Here is a 19,129-nt window from a genome sequence, read left to right as displayed (position 1 = left end):
TTCTTGCAGATGCTGTATATACTCAGCCTGATTTGGGTGTGCAGGTGGACCACTACATCGGGGTTTCCCCTACTCTAATACGAATAGTGCAGTGGGTTCTTAACGTCCAAGGGTGGTGACTCTCCTGTATACGGGGGCTCTATTTAACACCCTGTCTGAGGGACGGCGTGTTTTCCACTTAACATAGCCTGCGTCTATGAACAAGGAGAGGGGCATGTTAACACACAACACAGGATTCAGTCATCCGCCTACTGTCGTCATTCTCATGACTTTCCTAAATTTCTATGGTAGACCGATGGATGTACAAATGATATTTGTCTTATTTACTCTTTAATGCATTAAAACCTTACAAGAACAGTTTGTATGTTTTTACAAGGTTTTATATTAATGCTAATAAGAACCGACCAATGCAATGAGAGCTTGAACTTGAAGATCAAGAAATAAATTTTTAAATAAAATTTCAGTGTTAATTTTTTCGCTGCCCATAGACTAACTTAAAGTTCCTGTGAGATGGCATTCTAAATAGATATGACAGGTTTGGAGTCGTGATGAGGAATAGTTGCGGAAGTTGTCGCTCATCTTGGCAAAGGCGGTTTTGTGAAACACTTAGCGGACGAGTTGAGTGTCGATATGTCGTTGTTCTTGTAATGTAGTTATCACGGTGACCCTCGGAGCCACATTTCTCTTTGAGTTTGACTGTCTAGACTCTTCTAACTACAGATATGCCAACCCTCCCGATTTCATTGGGAGGCTCCCGAAAATTAACCCCAACTCCTGACCTTATGATCACCATCCTTATCCTCCCAATTTTTAAATTTTTTTTATTATGAGTTTTGTTTGCACTGATCAGTATATATATATCTGCGAAATGAATGAGAAATATCGTCTGCTGACTTTAGCATGTAGTGTTTCCACTATGTTTGCTGCTACTGAATTCTATGTTACAGGCAAAGACAAATTAGGAGCAGCGAAAGATTGGTTCAGCATATGGTTCAGCATAACCAATGTGTGGATATTGACACAGAATCCAAATGGCGAAAATCAGCAAAAGAAGACCAAGAAATGGTCTCAGAAGTATAAGACCGAATCCAGTAACCGTGTATTCGAAGTCTGCAAAGGAATTCATCAATGATCATGCATTTTGTACAATTTTTTTAGTTATTTTTAAAAAAGGTTGGAATTATTTAACTAAATACACATAATGTAAAGTGCTCCAAAATAAGGCTCAGATTGCACCAGAGAGCACCTAGAAACCCCGGCGGCATGGGTCAGACGCTCGAGTTGTGTGCTATGCGCACATTATTCGGTGTCGATTACAAATCCTCCCTATTTCTGATTTCCAAAAGTTGTCATCTCTGCTAACTATACTCTATACTGAGACTATAGTATCCTATATTACTAGTACTAGTCTGTACTACTATACAGTAATACTATTAGTAGTAATAGTCAAGGGATTTGCAATTTTTTTTGCAATTTTATTTAACGTTGACATTGTTATGTTTGGACAGGTAACAAGTAAAAATATTGAAATCACACGGCATTATAGAGAGCTCACTTACAGTATTAAATTTTCTCTTTTTTTTAATTTCATGAGGAATAAGTGATGAAAGTTGCTGATTGATAACAAAGTGATATTCCAGAGATTTAGATTCTAAATCCCATGCTATGCTTTTGTTTACATATTTAATTATTTTGTCTTTTTTGACAGGGTCTGCCGCAGAATGTTCAGTCGACAGAGGCAGCTCTGCAGGAGGCTGGTAGCAATGTGGACATCTTCCTCAATAAGGATAAAGGTTTTCCAGCTCTGGAAGACCTTATATCTGCTGCCAGGACAGGTAATCGCTACTGCTGCTTGTGGTCTTGTTATTGTTTTTGTTCACTGGTGGAAGCTTAAAGGGAAAGAGGGTCCTAATCAAATTGCAAAATTAAGAGCATAGTAATAATTGATAGATATAGAAAAAATGGAGAGAGGGAGGGGGGGGGGGGGATGTCAACATTTATTCTGGATTGTCTACCCTGCAGTAGATTGGTTGTTTGAACCTCTGAAATAAAAACAATTGCACGAAAACTTACTGGGAATAATCTTCGATAAAAATCACAACTCCCATTTGAACATAGTTGCCTTTGTTGAGCACACGGTGTCGGGCCCAATTACCTTGATTTCCTTATCTTTCTATGCTCATTACTCAGCCACTAAACATTTTCTAAACAAAAGTGTTTGGCACATGTCATTTGATGTAATCTTGAACAATCAGTCTAAGTTTTGTTGGATTCTGTGATAATTTATTTTGTATATTTACCAGAAATCAAGTATCCTTAAATTTGAAAAATGTCTGCTTGTTACGACTTTTAAATATATTATTCCTTATACTTGCACTTTTGCTTTAGGACCCGCTACAATGAGTGGTACAACGGAGAATGATTTTCCATCCCTAGCAGCGCCCTCTATAGGTCTTGCGGACCTGCCGCTCCTTGGGCCAACCAAGAAGACCCCTCTGCCTCCGGAGCTGGTGGAACAATTTGGTCGTATCCTTTGAAGAACACTCGTAGCTATGCTTAGTTTTTGAGAAACCATGAATATGATTACGAAGAATTTTTGTTTGTCATTTGAAGATTTGTTAAAAGCATAAATACCTTTGAATTTAATAAAGACCTGGGACCCATTTTACAAAGCCTTTTTTCAATGACGAATGACAAAAATCAGTGACAAATCTGTTGATAACCAATCAGAAGCAAGGATTTCAGTAGCTTATAACAAAAGCTATCATTTGTCACTGATGACAACTTTTGTGAAACGCCCCCCTGTTAGCCTATGGCACTATCTCAGAATTTATTTGTACAGCAAGATGAGTTTTTAAAAGTATATGTAAAATTTCAGATCAAAAGAGGTTTTCTCTCTAGGAGTGAAAATTGAAGCCCTCATTTTGTACCCAAGAAATGAAGCGAATAAAGACACTGCCAGTTGCAAAATTCAAATTCTAAAAGAAAAATTACCGTAAAGTTTGCTAATAGTGAATAAGAATTAAGATGCCTTTTGTCCATTTTACAAGTTTTTAGATTTTCAAATGTAGATTCCATTTCTTTTGCAATTTAATTTGATATTGTTTTTACCTTGACAGGAGCTTCATTTCCAAGCACCAGTTGCATCTTAAAGGGGTCCTGGCCTTTTATTATGTATTTTTTTATGATGCCAAATAAATTGAATTAAATTAAATGCCTGCAATGCCCTTTAACCACCGATATCAGATATGCAGTGTTACTGTATGATGGGTGCATTCCCTGGGATAAGCAGAGCATGGCTGAGTGTCGACACAGATATTTTTGTGTGGAATTACCAAGATGGGTGAGTACATGTAGAATGTAATTTGCACATCTGGGGAGTGTTTCACAAAGACTAAGATTATGCTGTAGTTACGACACATATGTATTAACAATATAATTTGAAGAAAATGTAGTAGTCTTCATTTAATCCCTGCCATAACACCATCGTTATTTGTCATGACATTTTTTTATATTTGCCACCCTCTGCTAGGTGAAGAAAGTTCTCTGAATGCTTCGAATGCTCTCAGGGACTCGAGGAGACCACTATTTATAAGTTGTTCTCACTACCCAGGGTTAACATGAGATACGTGTATATTACTTATAGATATAGAGGTGTCGTGGGCGAGTGAATACCGGACTGGATCACAAGGTCTGCGGTTCAAGTCCCGCCGCGGCACTAATGTCCTTTTGCAAGACATTGATCTACATTTGCCACTCACCACCCAGGTGTTAAATGGGTACCCGGTAGGATGCAAAAGTTAATGTGGTTGGATGAGCAAGTTGCGCTTGTAAAATGTCGACCAGCTGGAATGCTCCCCAGGGAGTGGAGATTGTGCATACATTGTGTGCGAGTAAGCCTGAATCCGATGACCGGGGTAATAATATGTACTGTACCTTAAAGTATTAGCCACCATTATAAATGTGAGTTGTTATTATCAGGGAATAATTTTACATCCTCAAACTTGATAAGCAATTTAAGCCGATAGATCAATGTTTCAAATGAAATTGTGTACACTTCTACGGAAGAAAATTGCTACACACATGATATTTTAAATAGCAGTCATATATCAAAAATGCATAGCAAATTGCTATGCGATTCCTGGAAAATTTGTCCCTGAAATTATTATTGTTATATCATCTTTCTCATTTTCTTTTTTTAACTCATCCAGTGGAGACTTGGCCTACTTCGATGGCCTGAGTGAGACCATCTTGTATGCCGGCCTCGTCAGACCTAAGCCCAATATCTTCAGACCTCATATCCGCTTCCTCATGTGTATCGCCACCACGGTAGAGATCGTACTGCTGGGTGTAAGCTTCTCACGACCAAGAGAAGGTAGGCTACAGCTATAGTAGTCCTGGGAGGTGTTTCACAAAGATCCTAAGTTGAACTTTTCTGTACGTTGGACTTAAAAATTATGGAAGCCGTTAGCATCTATGAAAATATTTTGTAAAAGTTTTTTTAAAAGGCATAAAATGTTGATTCAAATTTTCTATTATCAAGGAGATTTCATGTTCGTGATGTGGAATTTATCAACAGTCTGAAATACTTGAGTTTTCGCTTTTGAACATATTTTATTTTAAGGCTATAAATGGCTCTCCATAATATTTAAGTCCCAACTTAATAGAGGTAAGTTCAACTTAAGATCTTTGCGAAACACCCCCCTAGGATGAAAAGTTTAACAGACCAATAAACAACCAAGGGTGCAAAAAAACGTTTTTAACTTTCGGTTTCTTTTCACTGGATGAAACGCCCAAATTTAAACTTGATCACAGAATCCCATTGCTTCTTTCTTTCTTAATGATAGTAATAAGAAATTCATTTGTATGGCACCTTTTTCTAATACTAGATCTTTCAAAGGGCATGACATGTAGAAACAATTATAGTGTCTGTGACACAACAAAGGATATACAATACATTAAAGCCCCACTGCACTACTTGTAGCTACTTGCTCCCTCTTCATAGAAAACAATGCCTAAACGGTGCCTGTTGGGCCCCCATGATCCTCTTTTTCTTATGTTAATTGAGAGCCGAATTGATGAGATAATCACCTGTCGGTGACCAGCCGGGTGGTCTAATCCCTCCTGGCCAAACTAGTGCAGACGGGCTTTAACAAAATACAGAAATATACAGAAACAAAAGAATATGAATGTTTTTGATATTTAGAAAAGAGTCACAGTACCATTACACGGACATTAACTATTCAGATTAATGAATCATTGAAAAAACATGACGTTTTGCTCATCCTCACCAGACATTGATCCAGATGACTTTGGCCAGAGTGAGATGCACCTCATTCCGGAACCTTTGTTTGCCATCCCGTCTGACAACTCCCACATCACCAACATCCAGGGCACCAAAGATGGCCGCATCTTCCTGGCTAGCAAGGATGGTTGCCTCTATGAGCTTGTCTATCAGGTATTGTCTCTCATTATTTAACCCTCAATCCCCCACCCCCTACTCTTTCTCTCATTTTCTCTCTCTCACTCTCGCTCTCTCTCTCTCTCTCTTACTCTCTCTCTCTCTCTCTTTCTCTCTTTCTCTCTTTCTCTCTCCCTCTGCTCTTCTCGATTTGCAGCAAAAAATATTTGTCTTAAATATTAAAATATTCTGGGCACCTAAGATGGATGCATCTTCCTAGCTATCAAAGAGGGTTGTCTCTCTTTAGCCCTCACCCCCCCCCCCTTAATCACTCACTCTATCTCTCTCTCTCTCTCTTAATCTGCTCTTTTAAATCATCAGTAAACACTTTTTGTCCTGAACGTTCGTGGCAGCAAAATAGAAAGGCGCATCACAAGCAAGGGTGGTTGCCCTTATGAACTTGTCTATCAGGTATTGTCTGTCACAGACCACTAAAACGTACTTTTCTCCTGAGGATCTTTCAAAATATTTGACTATAACAAAAGAAAATTATAAAGGCTAGGCTAAGGAGTATAGGTAAGGAAGTACATTCAGCAGCTACAGAGTAAAAAAGAGGGAGAGCCTTTAGCCCTAGGCATATTGGACGTTATCTTTAATATGACATTACAATCACACAGAGAAGTTTTAAAATTTCAGTGTTTGATAATCACAGTTTTCAAGTTATCAAGAAAAGTATACATCAATCAACTTTTAGGGGCTTTAAAGCCCCACTGCACTACATATAGCTACCGATACTTGCACCCTCTATAGCAAACAATGCCTAATCGGTGACCATTGGTCCCCCATGATCCCTTTTTCTTATGTTAATTGAGAGCTGATTTGATGAGATAACCACCTGACGGTGACCATGCAGGGAGGTCTAATCCATCCTGGCCAAACTAGTGCAGAGGGGCTTTAACACTCTTTCTTCCTTTTTGAGTGACGTCTGTAACTTGAGTGTCCATGAGTGCACTTGATGCTTGTCCTGCCTTCATCTTTCTGCTCTAACTTTTATTTTCCTCTATACAGGGATGCCAGTGTTCAGGCCCTGGCGAGTCATTTTCAGACCATAGTTAAGGCTCTTTTGTGTACAAAATAGCTCATTCTAGGTAATTTTCAGGCCCTCTGATCAATTCTAACTGGCATCCCTGTCTATAGTGTGGGCTGATTTTTGTTGTTTTTGTTTACCTTTCAGGCCCAGGACGGCTGGTTCAGTCGTAAATGTCGTAAAGTCAACCATTCCAGCGGTGTGCTGTCCTACCTTATACCCAGCATGCTGCAGTTATCAGACAAAGGTCAGTCCCATACGTTTTTAAAGCTACCAAACCAGGGGACCTACTGCTTTGAGCCCTATGAGCGGGACTGGGTAGTAGTGGAAGTATGCCTTAACCAAGGGAAACAATGTGCTTATTTTGTCCTAGTCTGTTGCTTTATCCACCACCCTCTTTTCACTATTACATTGGGAAGGAGGAGGGGGGGGGGGGGGGGGGGGGGTTGTGGGAGCAGAAGATGACACAAATTGCCATTCATCAAACATTTCTGAAGAAAAATCTCAATCTTTTACAGAATGTTTGTAATTTTTCAGTCTATGTATGCAAAAGAAAATAAAAGTTTTGCTGTTAATTTTATTTTTATTTTACATGTCTCAGCAAATTTGAAAAACCAGGAACAAAGTTGATAAGTTGGGCATGAGACATCTTCATTCAAAATGGTTTGGTGATGCCCCTGAGTCCACTAACGGTACCCTGTTTCATGAAACTTGTTACCAACAACAAATGCTAAATTTTTATGACAAATTTGCTCTCTGCCAATCAAATGCCATGATTTCACTAGCTCATAACAGTTATTGTAATTTGTTATTGATAACAAGTTTTATGAAACAGGGTCCAGATTGATGGATGATTTCTTACACTGTACATCAATTACACAACAATTTTATGTGAATATCAAATAAAACTTATCCATTCTCTCTGTCTCTTTCTGTCTCTCTCTCTTTCTGTCTGTCTCTCTCTCTGTCTGTCTGTCTGTCTCTCTCTCTCTCTCTCTCTCACACACTCTCACACACTCTTTCCCCTCTCAAGATCCCCTGGTGCAGATCGCTCTTGACGAGAGCCGTCACATCCTCTACACACGCTCGGAGCAGGGCACCCTCTCGGTCTACGACATGGGGTCGGACGGGAAGGACATGAGGAAAGTCACGAGCATCTACTACAGCAGCGTACTACGAGAGACCATCGCAGCAGCAAAGTAAGTGTGCTCAGAATATGAACTACCGGTATGAATACAATTTCCCATCAGATCAGAATACTTTGTGTGCTGATTTCAGTTTTTTGTTCAAATTGCATGACTCTTGAACAGGTTGTTTTATATTGGGATTCAAGCACTGAGATAAACTGCTACAGACAGCTCTGCATGAGTCGAATGTGTTGGGACCGCAACAAAAATAGTTCAATTTATGCAAAATTAGACTTGGGAAGTGTAATTAACACATCTTATCTCACACAGAATAAGAAAAAAATGTATATTGTCAATACTCTAAACAGCTACAATGTTATCAACCATACTCCTGATATCCCATGAATCAATTGACTGCAACAAAAAAAGAGATTATTTTTGAGGAAAACCAAGCACAATATACAAGACATGTTTTGAAACTTGTGTTAAATTAAAAAGACCATAATTTTACCTTAGAGTAATTTCATATGTATCATCAGTGTTTTATACCTTATTTCTAATATCATTTTTTTGTTTTCTTGTTTTTGTTTTGTTGAAGGACCATTGACCGGTCACATTTCAAGCAACTTATTCACATAGCAGCAGTCACAAGCCATGAGTCATCTTACATCCATCTGGTTGGAGTAACTCACTCTGGTAAGTCGAGGGGTAGCCCATCTAACCTCTCAAAAGAGTTCTGCAATTCACGTTTGAGCGTTTACGTCTCACTTGTTACTGTATTATCAAACTTGATGTTGGTATCTTTAAAAAACCTATTTATTTCCCTTTAAAATGATGCCCCATTTGTTATGATTATGTAATCATGGAATGTGGAGTGAACTTGAATATGAGGCCAAGCCAAAAAAACAAATATTACAAAATGCATTGTTATTGTCAATAGGGAATTTTTCATTTGTTTTAGGAATGGATTGTGTTTCGAAGGAATAAGAATGCATTTTAAGTCTCTACCACTAAACAAACTCCCCTATTTCTTTCACCATACTATCACTTACATATTCTAATTTTATGCATACTAGCTTATCTGCCATAGTTTACAGGAGGGATTAGACCGCCCTACAAGGTCACAGGACAGGTGGTTATCTCATCAACTCAGCTCTCAGTTAACATAAGAAAAAGAGGATCATGAGGGACCAATGGTCACCGATTAGGCATTGTTTGTTATATAGAGGGCGAAAGTAGCCACAAGTAGTGCAATGCCCCTTTAAAGAAACGTTATCCTTGACAACATCTTGTTGATTTTTTTACAATTATTATGAAACGCCTTTAACAACATTCTGCCTGTTCCTGCTCAGGTATCAGGCTTTACTTCTCCACCACCAGAGGGCAGTATGGTGATGTCAGCAAGCAGCGGCCATCTTCTTTGTCCCTGGTTCACGTCAGGCTGCCTCCGGGCTTCACAGCAAACATGTCTTCAGTCCGACCTACCAATGTCCATGTGGCTTCCTATACCAAAGGTAATGTACACTCTGCAAGAAAAGAAAGTGAACACGACCCATCCATCTCGATCTCCTTGTGTTTACCACTTCCACTGCAGTTTCTTCCAGACCCAACCTTTCCATGAACTCACTTGCGTGCTTTCTATCAGACAGTTTCACACCTCACATCTTCCTATCGTGGCTTTTTCTGTTCTTCTTATTAACAATACCTTCTATTGTCTTTACATTTCAAGTTCAAAATGTATATTTCCTTGTTTGATTGTGTGACAGGTTGCTTGATGTTGTGTGCATCGCAGAACGAAGACAGCGATCGTCTTTGGTGTCTCAGTCATGATGCTATGCCATTCCAACAGACACTTATGGAAACACAGGTAATAAAATAATCTTAAAATCTATGTCACTCTAGCTGCATAGTTCATCAAATATAATATTGAGGTCATAAATTAGTTATGCACCTGTCAAATCAGTTTTGACAAAATATAGTCCTCAAAATTTAAGTTTGGTGTGAGAGATTGGGGAACTTCATGGAGGGAGTCATATCAACATTCACATTCTATTTCTGTTTAATGTAATTTTGACATTTGCATCTAGTTATCTTTATTTTGCTCTTGCTTGTTAAAAAAGAATTTGTTTAGCTTATATTCCATAAATTTTGAACTGCATTGACTTGAAAAATAGGTATCGCATCAAGTGGACAGTAGGACCTGGTTTATCTGCGAGATTCCTTCCGAGGACCACATCACTCCGAGAGAAGACGTCTCCTCCATCTCCTTATCTCCGTCCTCCAAGCTGAGACCGGTCTCCTCCTCCTCCCCGTCATCGCCCTCGTACTCCATCCCCGACCCTCCCGCTGTGGTGCAGCAGCACGCCTTGCCGGCTCCAAGATATGTCCTCCTCAGCTCACAGGTAGGAAGGAGGTCATGTCTGATTCTGCACGGAAAACAATTCGATAAAAAGTCCATCTTAATTTGGTTTAAAGCCCCACTGCACTATACTTATAGCCACTTGCGCCCTCTTTATAGCAAAGAATGCCTAATCGGTGACCATTGGTCCCCCATGGTCCCCTTTTTTTAATGTTAATTGAGAGCTGATTTGATGAGAAAACCACATGTCAGTGACCATGCAGGGAGGTCTAATCCCTCCTGGCTAAACTACTACAGAGGGGCTTTAAATGTAGTGAAACAGGTATGTGAAGGTTAAAAGTGAAATCCACCCTGGTATTAAGTTGCTTTAGATAGGAGAAGAAAAATGAGAGAAACGGATCATTAAAAGTTTATGCAAAAGGAATTGTAAAATAAGAAAATTAGTGATTTTAGTGCCATACACAAATGGGCAACTCTTAACGTATTTGCTAGGTCCCATCTAATTCGCTCTGTACTAATAATTAATGATTAATTTTGACTTTCAATAAAATTAAACATCAAATGTAATCTAATTGATTAATGAATTAATTTATTTTTGATTTATTTATTATTATTTTATTTGTGTGTGTGTATTGAGGAGATCAAACTTAGACTACACTTTTGATGACAATGCCCGTCTAATGTCATGATGATATATATATATGTTTGTTTTCAGGGGAGTATTATCATCTCTAGACTGAGGCCAGTAGATCAGTTGAGACAGCTTATGCTGAACAACATGGGCCCCAAGTGCCCTGCGGTAGAGAACTTCTTCAGGTTACACAAGGTATGTATAATAATAATAGGTACCACTTGCATTGCGCAGTTCCTGTCCTAAGACATATCGGTGCGCTTTACATAAATTACAAAATTATTACCCTACCTTTAGCTCCGGCAGCCATTACAGCGCTCTAGCATTTCAAGGAATAATTCTACCAGGTACCTATTTTTCTCACCTCTTCCCCTTCCTCATCCTTTTCTTTTTCCTCCTCCTTTTTCTCTTCCTGATGATGAAGTTCTCTATCTTGTTCCCCCTATCCCTGCAGGAGAACCAAGCCAGTGCTACATGTACCTGCTTGATCCTGGCCTGTTCCACAGCTTCCAGTGATCAGACCATTGCTGACCCACCCAAGCTTTCATCCTCTTCGACGTCCAAGTTCCCTTCCTCTTCCTCTTTCTCTTCCTCTTCCCCTTTCCCTTCCTTTTCTTTTTCCTCCTCCTTTTTCTCTCCCTGATGATGAAGTTCTCTATGTTCTCTCTATCCTTGTAGGAGGACCAGGCCAGTGCTACCTGCTTGATCCTGGCCTGTTCCACAGCTTCCAGTGATCAGACCATTGCTGACTGGGCCACCCAAGCTTTTTTTCTTTACGGTGGGGAACCTGGAGGCATCATGATGGATCAGCAACCTCCCCCAGTGGCTAATCTGGCTGCCGTCTTCGGTAAGTAGTACATTTGTTTTTATAAAGACAGCTTTTATAATAAGGGAGACAAAAAAGGCAGCTTTTATTTGCAGATGACCTCTAAAGCAGGTTTCTTTATAACACATTTCGCCGGTTGCCCGGCAAAATGTCGCGTAGCGCTACACTACCTTTCGCCAGGAAGTTAAATCGCACGTTTAGTAGTGTAGTAAAAGAAAGATATATTTGCAAATTAATTTGAGAACATAATAAATCAGGTAAATATCTTTCTCTAAGAATAGTTTTGGCTACAAGGAACATAGAAACATTGTCGCTTTTAGCACTTGAAGGAGGTGTTTAAAATTAAAAGGCGTGTTTCTCAGTTCCCCCTGCAGTCGTTGGTGAGCGGTTCAATGAAAGCCATCTGAAGACCACTCAAGGGGGGGGGGGAGATACAAAAAGCAGTCTTTATGTGTAGGTAGACTTGACGATGATGATGATGATGATGGTGGTAGATTCTTGTTTAGCGCTCATATCTGTCATGCTGTCATACTCCTGGTGCTCCGACACAGTTACCCCGGTCATAGCCAAGCAGCCAAAGATGTTGCGTTGTAGCACATTGAAGACCCATCTACACCTAGGTGGAGAGTGGCAAATGTGGATTAATGCCTTTCCAAAGGACATAAGTGCCGGATTTGGATTTGAATCCTCAAACTTATGATTGTACTATGACACCTTCAGCTCTTTTGATACAGGCAGCCTCTGAAGCAAGATTTCAAAGAGAATTAAAATGAATAAGCTTGATCCCTTATTCAATTCAATACTTAAAGGGGGTGTAGCATGACGAGACTACGTGTCTTTCCCATGGCTCTCTTATACATGTGTTTATTATTATATTATTATATGAGAAGATTGATTTTCAAAGTTTGAACTTGTAAGCAACGTTGCATAATGTTCTCTCCATGATAACAGGAGCCACGACCCCCGTTGTAGGCCAGACAGGTCACGACACCACCAACCGCCCCTTTGGCAGCCCCGGAGGTGCCACGCCCGGATCAATGCGCCCCACGGTTGCCTCCACACCTTTCCACCAGTCCACGCCCGCCAATCAGCCACCCATGTCTGGTCTCCCTCGGTACGCCCAGCTGTCGGGTAAATTCCAGGGACTGTGCCTGTACTACGGCAGAATCGTCAGGTAATATAAACTATGAAATAGCCTGGACTTCTCCCACAAGAATAGATACCTTAAACACTTGATTGTACCAAGGAGTTTTAAGAGATGGAGTCACATCTAGCTCATTCCCTTTGTACCATCTTCGATGCCGCCAGGAAAAAATATGTCAGTCATGTGCTTAACTGGATCTTTCTTGCAGATACGTAGACAAAAGATTCCTGCCTAGCTGCAAACTATTACGGTCCTTTGATTAGGTATATGAAAACTTCTATCTATGTCCATAATAAAAAATGAAAAAGGAAAATGTTGATGTAACACGATCTTCTTGTAATACCATTGTATGTACAGGCCCATGTGGGAGCATCGTCTGGTGAAAGAAGTACCTGTCATTGGACACCAACCCCCCAAGACATTGGTGAGTTCAAGGAAGTGGGTCGTCATTTTCCATGTACAAAATTTCATTATTCGCTGACACCAGACTTGATGGAAATACCATTAATGGGTGAACAAGTCTGCACACAGCAAACCCATTATGCCAATCAAGAAATGCCCCCTTGGAGAATCTTTGGGTGATGCAAATGTCAGATAAGGAGTTGGCTTTATGGGGAAAAGACAAAGGATTACATAAGCTTGATGGCCGTAAAACTGAAGGCTAATCCTGGTGAATCACAAGACCTGTTTTGGGGTAAACACCCGAACAGTGTCGATTCCCCATGAGAGCACACTTCTATGTGTCTTCAAAGGGCTGAAAAGGGACCTGTATCTACACACTCTAAAGCCATTCTTTCTAATTGCTCATTATAATATCATATCTTTTGAGTATCATGATAGCAATGTTTTTGTATATTTTTCACTCGTGTAAAGCTTTGTTATTGTCATTTAATTATTTCATAAAATTTGTATCCTTTTTCAAGTTTGTATAACTCTTAGTTCTAGTACATGCTGTAATGGTGAATTAAGTGTTTAAGTTTGTAATGTGCATATGTTACTGCTCATGTTCAATATTTACATATGTTATTACTGAATGACTTGTACATTGAGACAAGTACTCTCCCTTCATGATTTTGTGACTCCCTTTCATGATTTGGAGGTGGGCCTTATGTTACTTGGTAACCTTTTAGCTTTAGCTCATACTGTATTAATGAATTTAAATTTGTAGAGTTTGTCGGTTACTGCTCTTTTTCAAGAGCTCACCACTCAAGAGCGTACATTTCAAATCAAATTCATTACAAAATTGACAAATGAATGACACAAAACAAAGTATGTAGACTTTCATCAAATGCCTACTGGCACTTCAAACGTGACACTTAAAAAGCTGGTTGTGCAATATCCTATACGATATCATATGTGTTATACCTTATACTGTATGTGTAATACCCTATACTGTATCACATGTGTAATACCTTATACTGTTTTGTATGTGTAATACCCTATACCGTATCACATGTGTAATACCTTATACTGTTTTGTATGTGTAATACCCTATACCGTATCACATGTGCAATACCCTATACTGTATCACATGTGTAATACCCTATACTGTATCATATGTGCAATACCCTATACTGTATCATATGTGTAATACCCTATACTGTATCATATGTGCAATACCCTATACTGTATCATATGTGTAATACCCTATACTGCATCATAAGTGTAATACCCTATACTGTATATGTGTAATACCCTATACTGTATCATATGTGCAATACCCTATACTGTATCATATGTGTAATACCATATACTGTATCATATGTGCAATACCCTATACTGTATCATATGTGTAATACCCTATACTGCATCATAAGTGTAATACCTTATACTGTTTTGTATGTGTAATACCCTATACCGTATCACATGTGCAATACCCTATACTGTATCACATGTGTAATACCCTATACTGTATCATATGTGCAATACCCTATACTGTATCATATGTGTAATACCATATACTGTATCATATGTGCAATACCCTATACTGTATCATATGTGTAATACCCTATACTGCATCATAAGTGTAATACCCTATACTGTATATGTGTAATACCCTATACTGTATCACATGCGTTATACCCTGTACTGTTTCACATGTGTAATACCCTATACTGTATCATATGTGTAATACCCTATACTGTATCATATTCGTAATACCTTATACTGTATTCCTTTCAGATGTCCTTGAGCACTGGAAGCCATGAGTTGAGTTCTGTGTTGAGAGACATGAAGGCATTGAAGACCTTTCTGGAGAAGAACTCACAATACACCATGATGGCTGAAAAGTGAGTGTGTCTCAACCCCTTACTCGCCCCCGTTGGCATATGCTCTGCATGTTTAATATGACAATCCCGTTGACGATGGTTCTATGTGAATTGCCCCCTAGACAATCACCCCCCCCCCCCCCCCCTGGCAATTAACAGTGGGACAATTACCTCCTCCATCCTTAAAATTTCCAATAGGACGATTCCCCCTAGGACAAGAAATACCTCAATGGAATAAAGTAAAGTCAAAGATTTAAAAAGAAATATGAGTTTATTTTTAACCGAAAAATGAAGATTGTTGGTGTTGGTGCTAATAGTATAAATTGAATGACTGCTATATAACACCAGCCAAAAACATTACAATGCTAATTTATCAATGCGTCAAGTGGACAGTTCTTCATAAAGGAATATTCATTTGGTAAAAATCTTTCACTTACTGTTACATTTCAAGCCCTGTTATCTCGTAAGTGCTCACTGTTTCATAAATTGCAAAATTATATAATCCTCTTTCTTTATCAGTGCTCTTTCCCTTACCTTGACATTTAAAACCCCTATATATTTGTTGGTGCTCTTTAATTTAATTTTGTATTGTATTCCCTCTTTCTCTGTGTTTCAGCATGGCAAATAGCATGCCTAGCAACAACATGATGCGAGGAGATACTCTTGTTTCCGGAGGTCCTGCCTTGCAGAGAGAGCATCTCAGGATGAGAGGTAACTAAGGCAATAGCGCCCTCTTTATTGTAACCTATATGAACAGGGGGTGTTTCACAATGATCTTAGGTTGAACTTATCTCTAAGTTGGACTTGAAAATTATGGAAAGCCATTAGCATCTTTGAAGATATTTGTAAAAGTTATTTTAATAGGCATGAAATGTTGATTCAAATCATTCATATTTTCTATTATCAAGGATATTTCATGTTCTTCATGTGGAATTTATGAAAAGTCTAAAATACTTGAATTTTTGCTTTTGAATATATTTTATTTTAAGGCTACGAATGGCTCTCCATAATATTTAAGTCCAATTTAGAGTTAAGTTCGATTTAGGATCTTTGTGAAATACCCCTCAGGAACGGTGGAAACCAGGCAAAGAAGAGGCAGGCCTGCTATTTCCAGGTTGAAAGACATTCACATATGGATAGGGAAAAAGCTGTCAGCGGGAACAAGAGAAACAGCAGACAGAGAAGAATGGGATAAACTTGTGATGGCCACAGCAGCGCAGCTAGCGCCACCTGACTGAAGGAAGAAGAAGATATGAAATTAGTTTGTCTTTCTGCACACACTGATAATTTAGTTTGTCCGCAAGTCTACTCACAAATTTGCTTTTACATTATTGGCGAAGTGCTAGTTTTGTTTTCAGATATTTGAACATTTCTGATATGACAGCATGCAACCCCAAGCAAACATGGTTCCTTTTGAAAAAGAAAAAAACAAGTACCAAACACCGACTTATTTTTTGTCATTGTGTTTTGTAGTTACAGTCAAACCTGCTTTAGCAACCACCTGCATGGAAAGACCACCTGTCTATAAAGACCACATTCCTTGTTTCCCTTGAAAATGTTTTCCCATTGAAACATGTAATAAAGGAACCTGTACATAAAGACCATCTTCCTGTTAAGTCCACTTTTCTTCTTGTTTCCCTTGAGTAGTCTTTATATATGGGTTTCAATGTACTCTAAAAGCAAGGACATATATTTACATGGATTCCATTTCCTCGGATTGTCGTGGTCATTTCCTCGGAGTGTCGTGGTCGAGTGGTTTAAGGCGCTTGACTGTAGATGTGAAGGTCGAGGGTTCGAATCCCGACACGGCACTAATATCCTTTGGCAAGATATTTACCTGCACTTGCTACTCTCCACCCAGGTGTTAAATGGGTACCCGGTGGGATGCGAACGTTCATGTGGTTGAACGAGCAAGTGTGCGCCTGTAAAATGGCGACTGGCTGGAATGCTCCCCAGGGAGTGGAAAATGTGCACACATTGTGTGCTTGTAAGCCTGAATCCGATGACCGGGGTAATAATATATCTGTAAAGCGCTTAGGTACATCGTTGGATCGGTGTATTGAGCGCTATATAAAAAACCGGATTATTATTATTATTATTGGTGTTAAGCTTTTATTATGCATGTATGGTAAAAGTAACAGCTAAGCAAGGATTGAATTTTAAATTTGTTTCTTTATGATTCCTTTGTCAAGCCGAAATCTATGCTAATGAGAGACAGTCTCTGATGAATCTGCAGAAGTTAGTTGACATGACCGTCGAGGTTCTGGATATGCTGAAGCTACTCTGCTATCATCAATTCCACGTTGTAGCCGCAACACTTTCTCAGGTAATTGTATTATTATTATTACACTGTATAATAATATCATAATAATAGTAATAATAGTAGTAGTAGTAGTATGCAAGTAAAAACTTACCAAAAACAGGTAATTTTTCTACTGATTGTAAAGAAAGAACTAATTTCCAAGTTACATCAACAATCGAATGAACCTTGCAGATTCTAAAAACTACCAGGAATATTGTCGACTACATTCTCAAGCTTTCATCTAAAATGTCAAGTAAATGTTAAAGTAATGAATAATACAACTTTTCCTGATTTCTTCAATATTGAGATGTGCATGTCAATGTCGAAATGAAGAGAAATGTTGCATTAAAATTAAGACTTAAAAGCCCCACAGCACTAGTTTGGCCAGGAGGGACTAGACCTCCCTGCATGGTCACTGACAGGTGGTTATCTCATCAAATAAGTTCTCAAATAACATAAGAAAAAGGGGATCATGGGGGACCAATGGTCACCGATTAGGCATTGTTTGCTATATAGAGGGCGCAAGTAGCTATTAGTAGTGCAGTGGGGCTTTAAAGGAATATTTCTCTTTTGTGCAGATGGATCAAGAAGAACTGAAGAAAATGACATTTAGAGATCTTGTATTACGAGGAAAAGAGGTGAGTTATTCTGTTCTTGAAACATTTAGTGACCGTAGGTTACAGATCATGTTTTTTCAACTGTAAAGTTCATGATTTACATTTATTTCCCTCCTGTAGGTTAAGTTTTTTGTAGATTTATAACACACGGACATATCCCTTTTCATAATCATTATTCCTATCAATACCACCACCATCATTATCATAATCATAATCATCAGTATTACCATCACTGGTATGATCATCATCAACAGCAGCACCACAAATACCACCCCTACCACCACAACCATGATCATTATCATCATCATCATCATCATAATAGTGGAGTCTCGTATAACGCTCATGTCTGGCATATTGCCTCTCTTGGCGCTCCATTATTACCCTGGCTTTGGCACGGCTGTTGTTACAGCACTGGAGTATTTTATGGGATTAATCCCTGACAAATACCCTTTTACCTCATTTGAGTCGAGTGAGGCATGATGTCTTACCAAAGGGTGATAGTATTGCAACAGGGATTTGAACCCTATACCTTCAGGTTCACAGTGTGGAGACTTATCCACTGGACCACAACACCTCTAAACCTCATCATCTTCTTCATCATCACCTCTACCACTATCATCAACTTTAGTACAAAATATATAGTAGAGTTTATATATATCTTTTTTTTGTTATGTACCAATCGTTATTGATAACCTGTAAATATTGTGATATTAGTTTTGATTTAATAAAACATACAAATAAAAAATTTAAAAAATATATAGTAGAGTATAGTATTAATGACTGCTTTGAGAGAAATAGTTGTTTTATTACGCTCAAGGGAAGGTTAGAATTGTGCTATTCCCCGAGGCTTGCCGAGGGGAATAGCCCAATTGTAACCTTCCCGAGAGCGTATGAAAACAACTATTTCTCGAATATTAAAGCAGTCATTAATACTTTTATATGCCGAAAAAAAATAGACTAAAAAATGAAAAATTAAAAATATTTATCATTTTTGTCGAAGACGGGATTCAAACTCTTGCGTACAACAAGAGGTGTACCGAAAACCAACGCTTAGACCACTCGGCTATGGCCCGCCGTTAACATGCTTGGCAGTTTTCTCCAATATATACATTAAAATGGATTGAAACCGGCTTCGCGTGTGATGAATGCTTCGCAAAAGCTCCATATACGGACTCTTCTTTTACTTTTGCAATGCATATTGGCACGAACTTAGATCAAGATCTATAGGCAGATGTTGTTTTTTTGTTTTTGGAAGTTTATTTTCGTCTTCATGTCAACAATGCAAGATAAAATTGTCGGTAAGATCGATCGAGATTCAATTGTATTGAAATTACCGACCAATCCTTCGCACACATACGGCATCCTCCA

General features: G+C 38.8%; 1 protein-coding gene across 1 annotated transcript in view; it reads left to right on the top strand.

Moving 5' to 3' along the window:
* The first annotated feature begins 1,681 nt into the window (after positions 1-1,681).
* LOC763596 (nuclear pore complex protein Nup155) overlaps positions 1,682-19,129 on the top strand; it is a 32,193-nt gene continuing 14,745 nt past the window's right edge. Inside the window, exons 1-19 of the mRNA XM_030996359.1 lie at positions 1,682-1,835; positions 2,389-2,526; positions 3,247-3,343; positions 4,212-4,375; positions 5,295-5,458; positions 6,636-6,735; positions 7,522-7,687; positions 8,214-8,311; positions 8,968-9,129; positions 9,382-9,482; positions 9,790-10,017; positions 10,690-10,800; positions 11,284-11,452; positions 12,383-12,605; positions 12,933-12,999; positions 14,757-14,863; positions 15,459-15,553; positions 17,035-17,168; positions 17,723-17,782. Of these exons, the coding sequence (XP_030852219.1) occupies positions 2,400-2,526; positions 3,247-3,343; positions 4,212-4,375; positions 5,295-5,458; positions 6,636-6,735; positions 7,522-7,687; positions 8,214-8,311; positions 8,968-9,129; positions 9,382-9,482; positions 9,790-10,017; positions 10,690-10,800; positions 11,284-11,452; positions 12,383-12,605; positions 12,933-12,999; positions 14,757-14,863; positions 15,459-15,553; positions 17,035-17,168; positions 17,723-17,782 (2,373 nt within the window). The 5' untranslated portion in view covers positions 1,682-1,835; positions 2,389-2,399. The remainder of the gene's footprint in view (positions 1,836-2,388; positions 2,527-3,246; positions 3,344-4,211; positions 4,376-5,294; positions 5,459-6,635; positions 6,736-7,521; positions 7,688-8,213; positions 8,312-8,967; positions 9,130-9,381; positions 9,483-9,789; positions 10,018-10,689; positions 10,801-11,283; positions 11,453-12,382; positions 12,606-12,932; positions 13,000-14,756; positions 14,864-15,458; positions 15,554-17,034; positions 17,169-17,722; positions 17,783-19,129) is intronic.

The sequence above is a fragment of the Strongylocentrotus purpuratus genome, unplaced genomic scaffold, assembly GCF_000002235.5.
Source record: "Strongylocentrotus purpuratus isolate Spur 01 unplaced genomic scaffold, Spur_5.0 spur5_scaffold_3, whole genome shotgun sequence".
Classification (NCBI taxonomy): Eukaryota; Metazoa; Echinodermata; class Echinoidea; order Camarodonta; family Strongylocentrotidae; genus Strongylocentrotus; species Strongylocentrotus purpuratus.
Note: the sequence above shows the minus strand (reverse complement) of the source record. Positions and strands in the feature narration are given on the sequence as shown.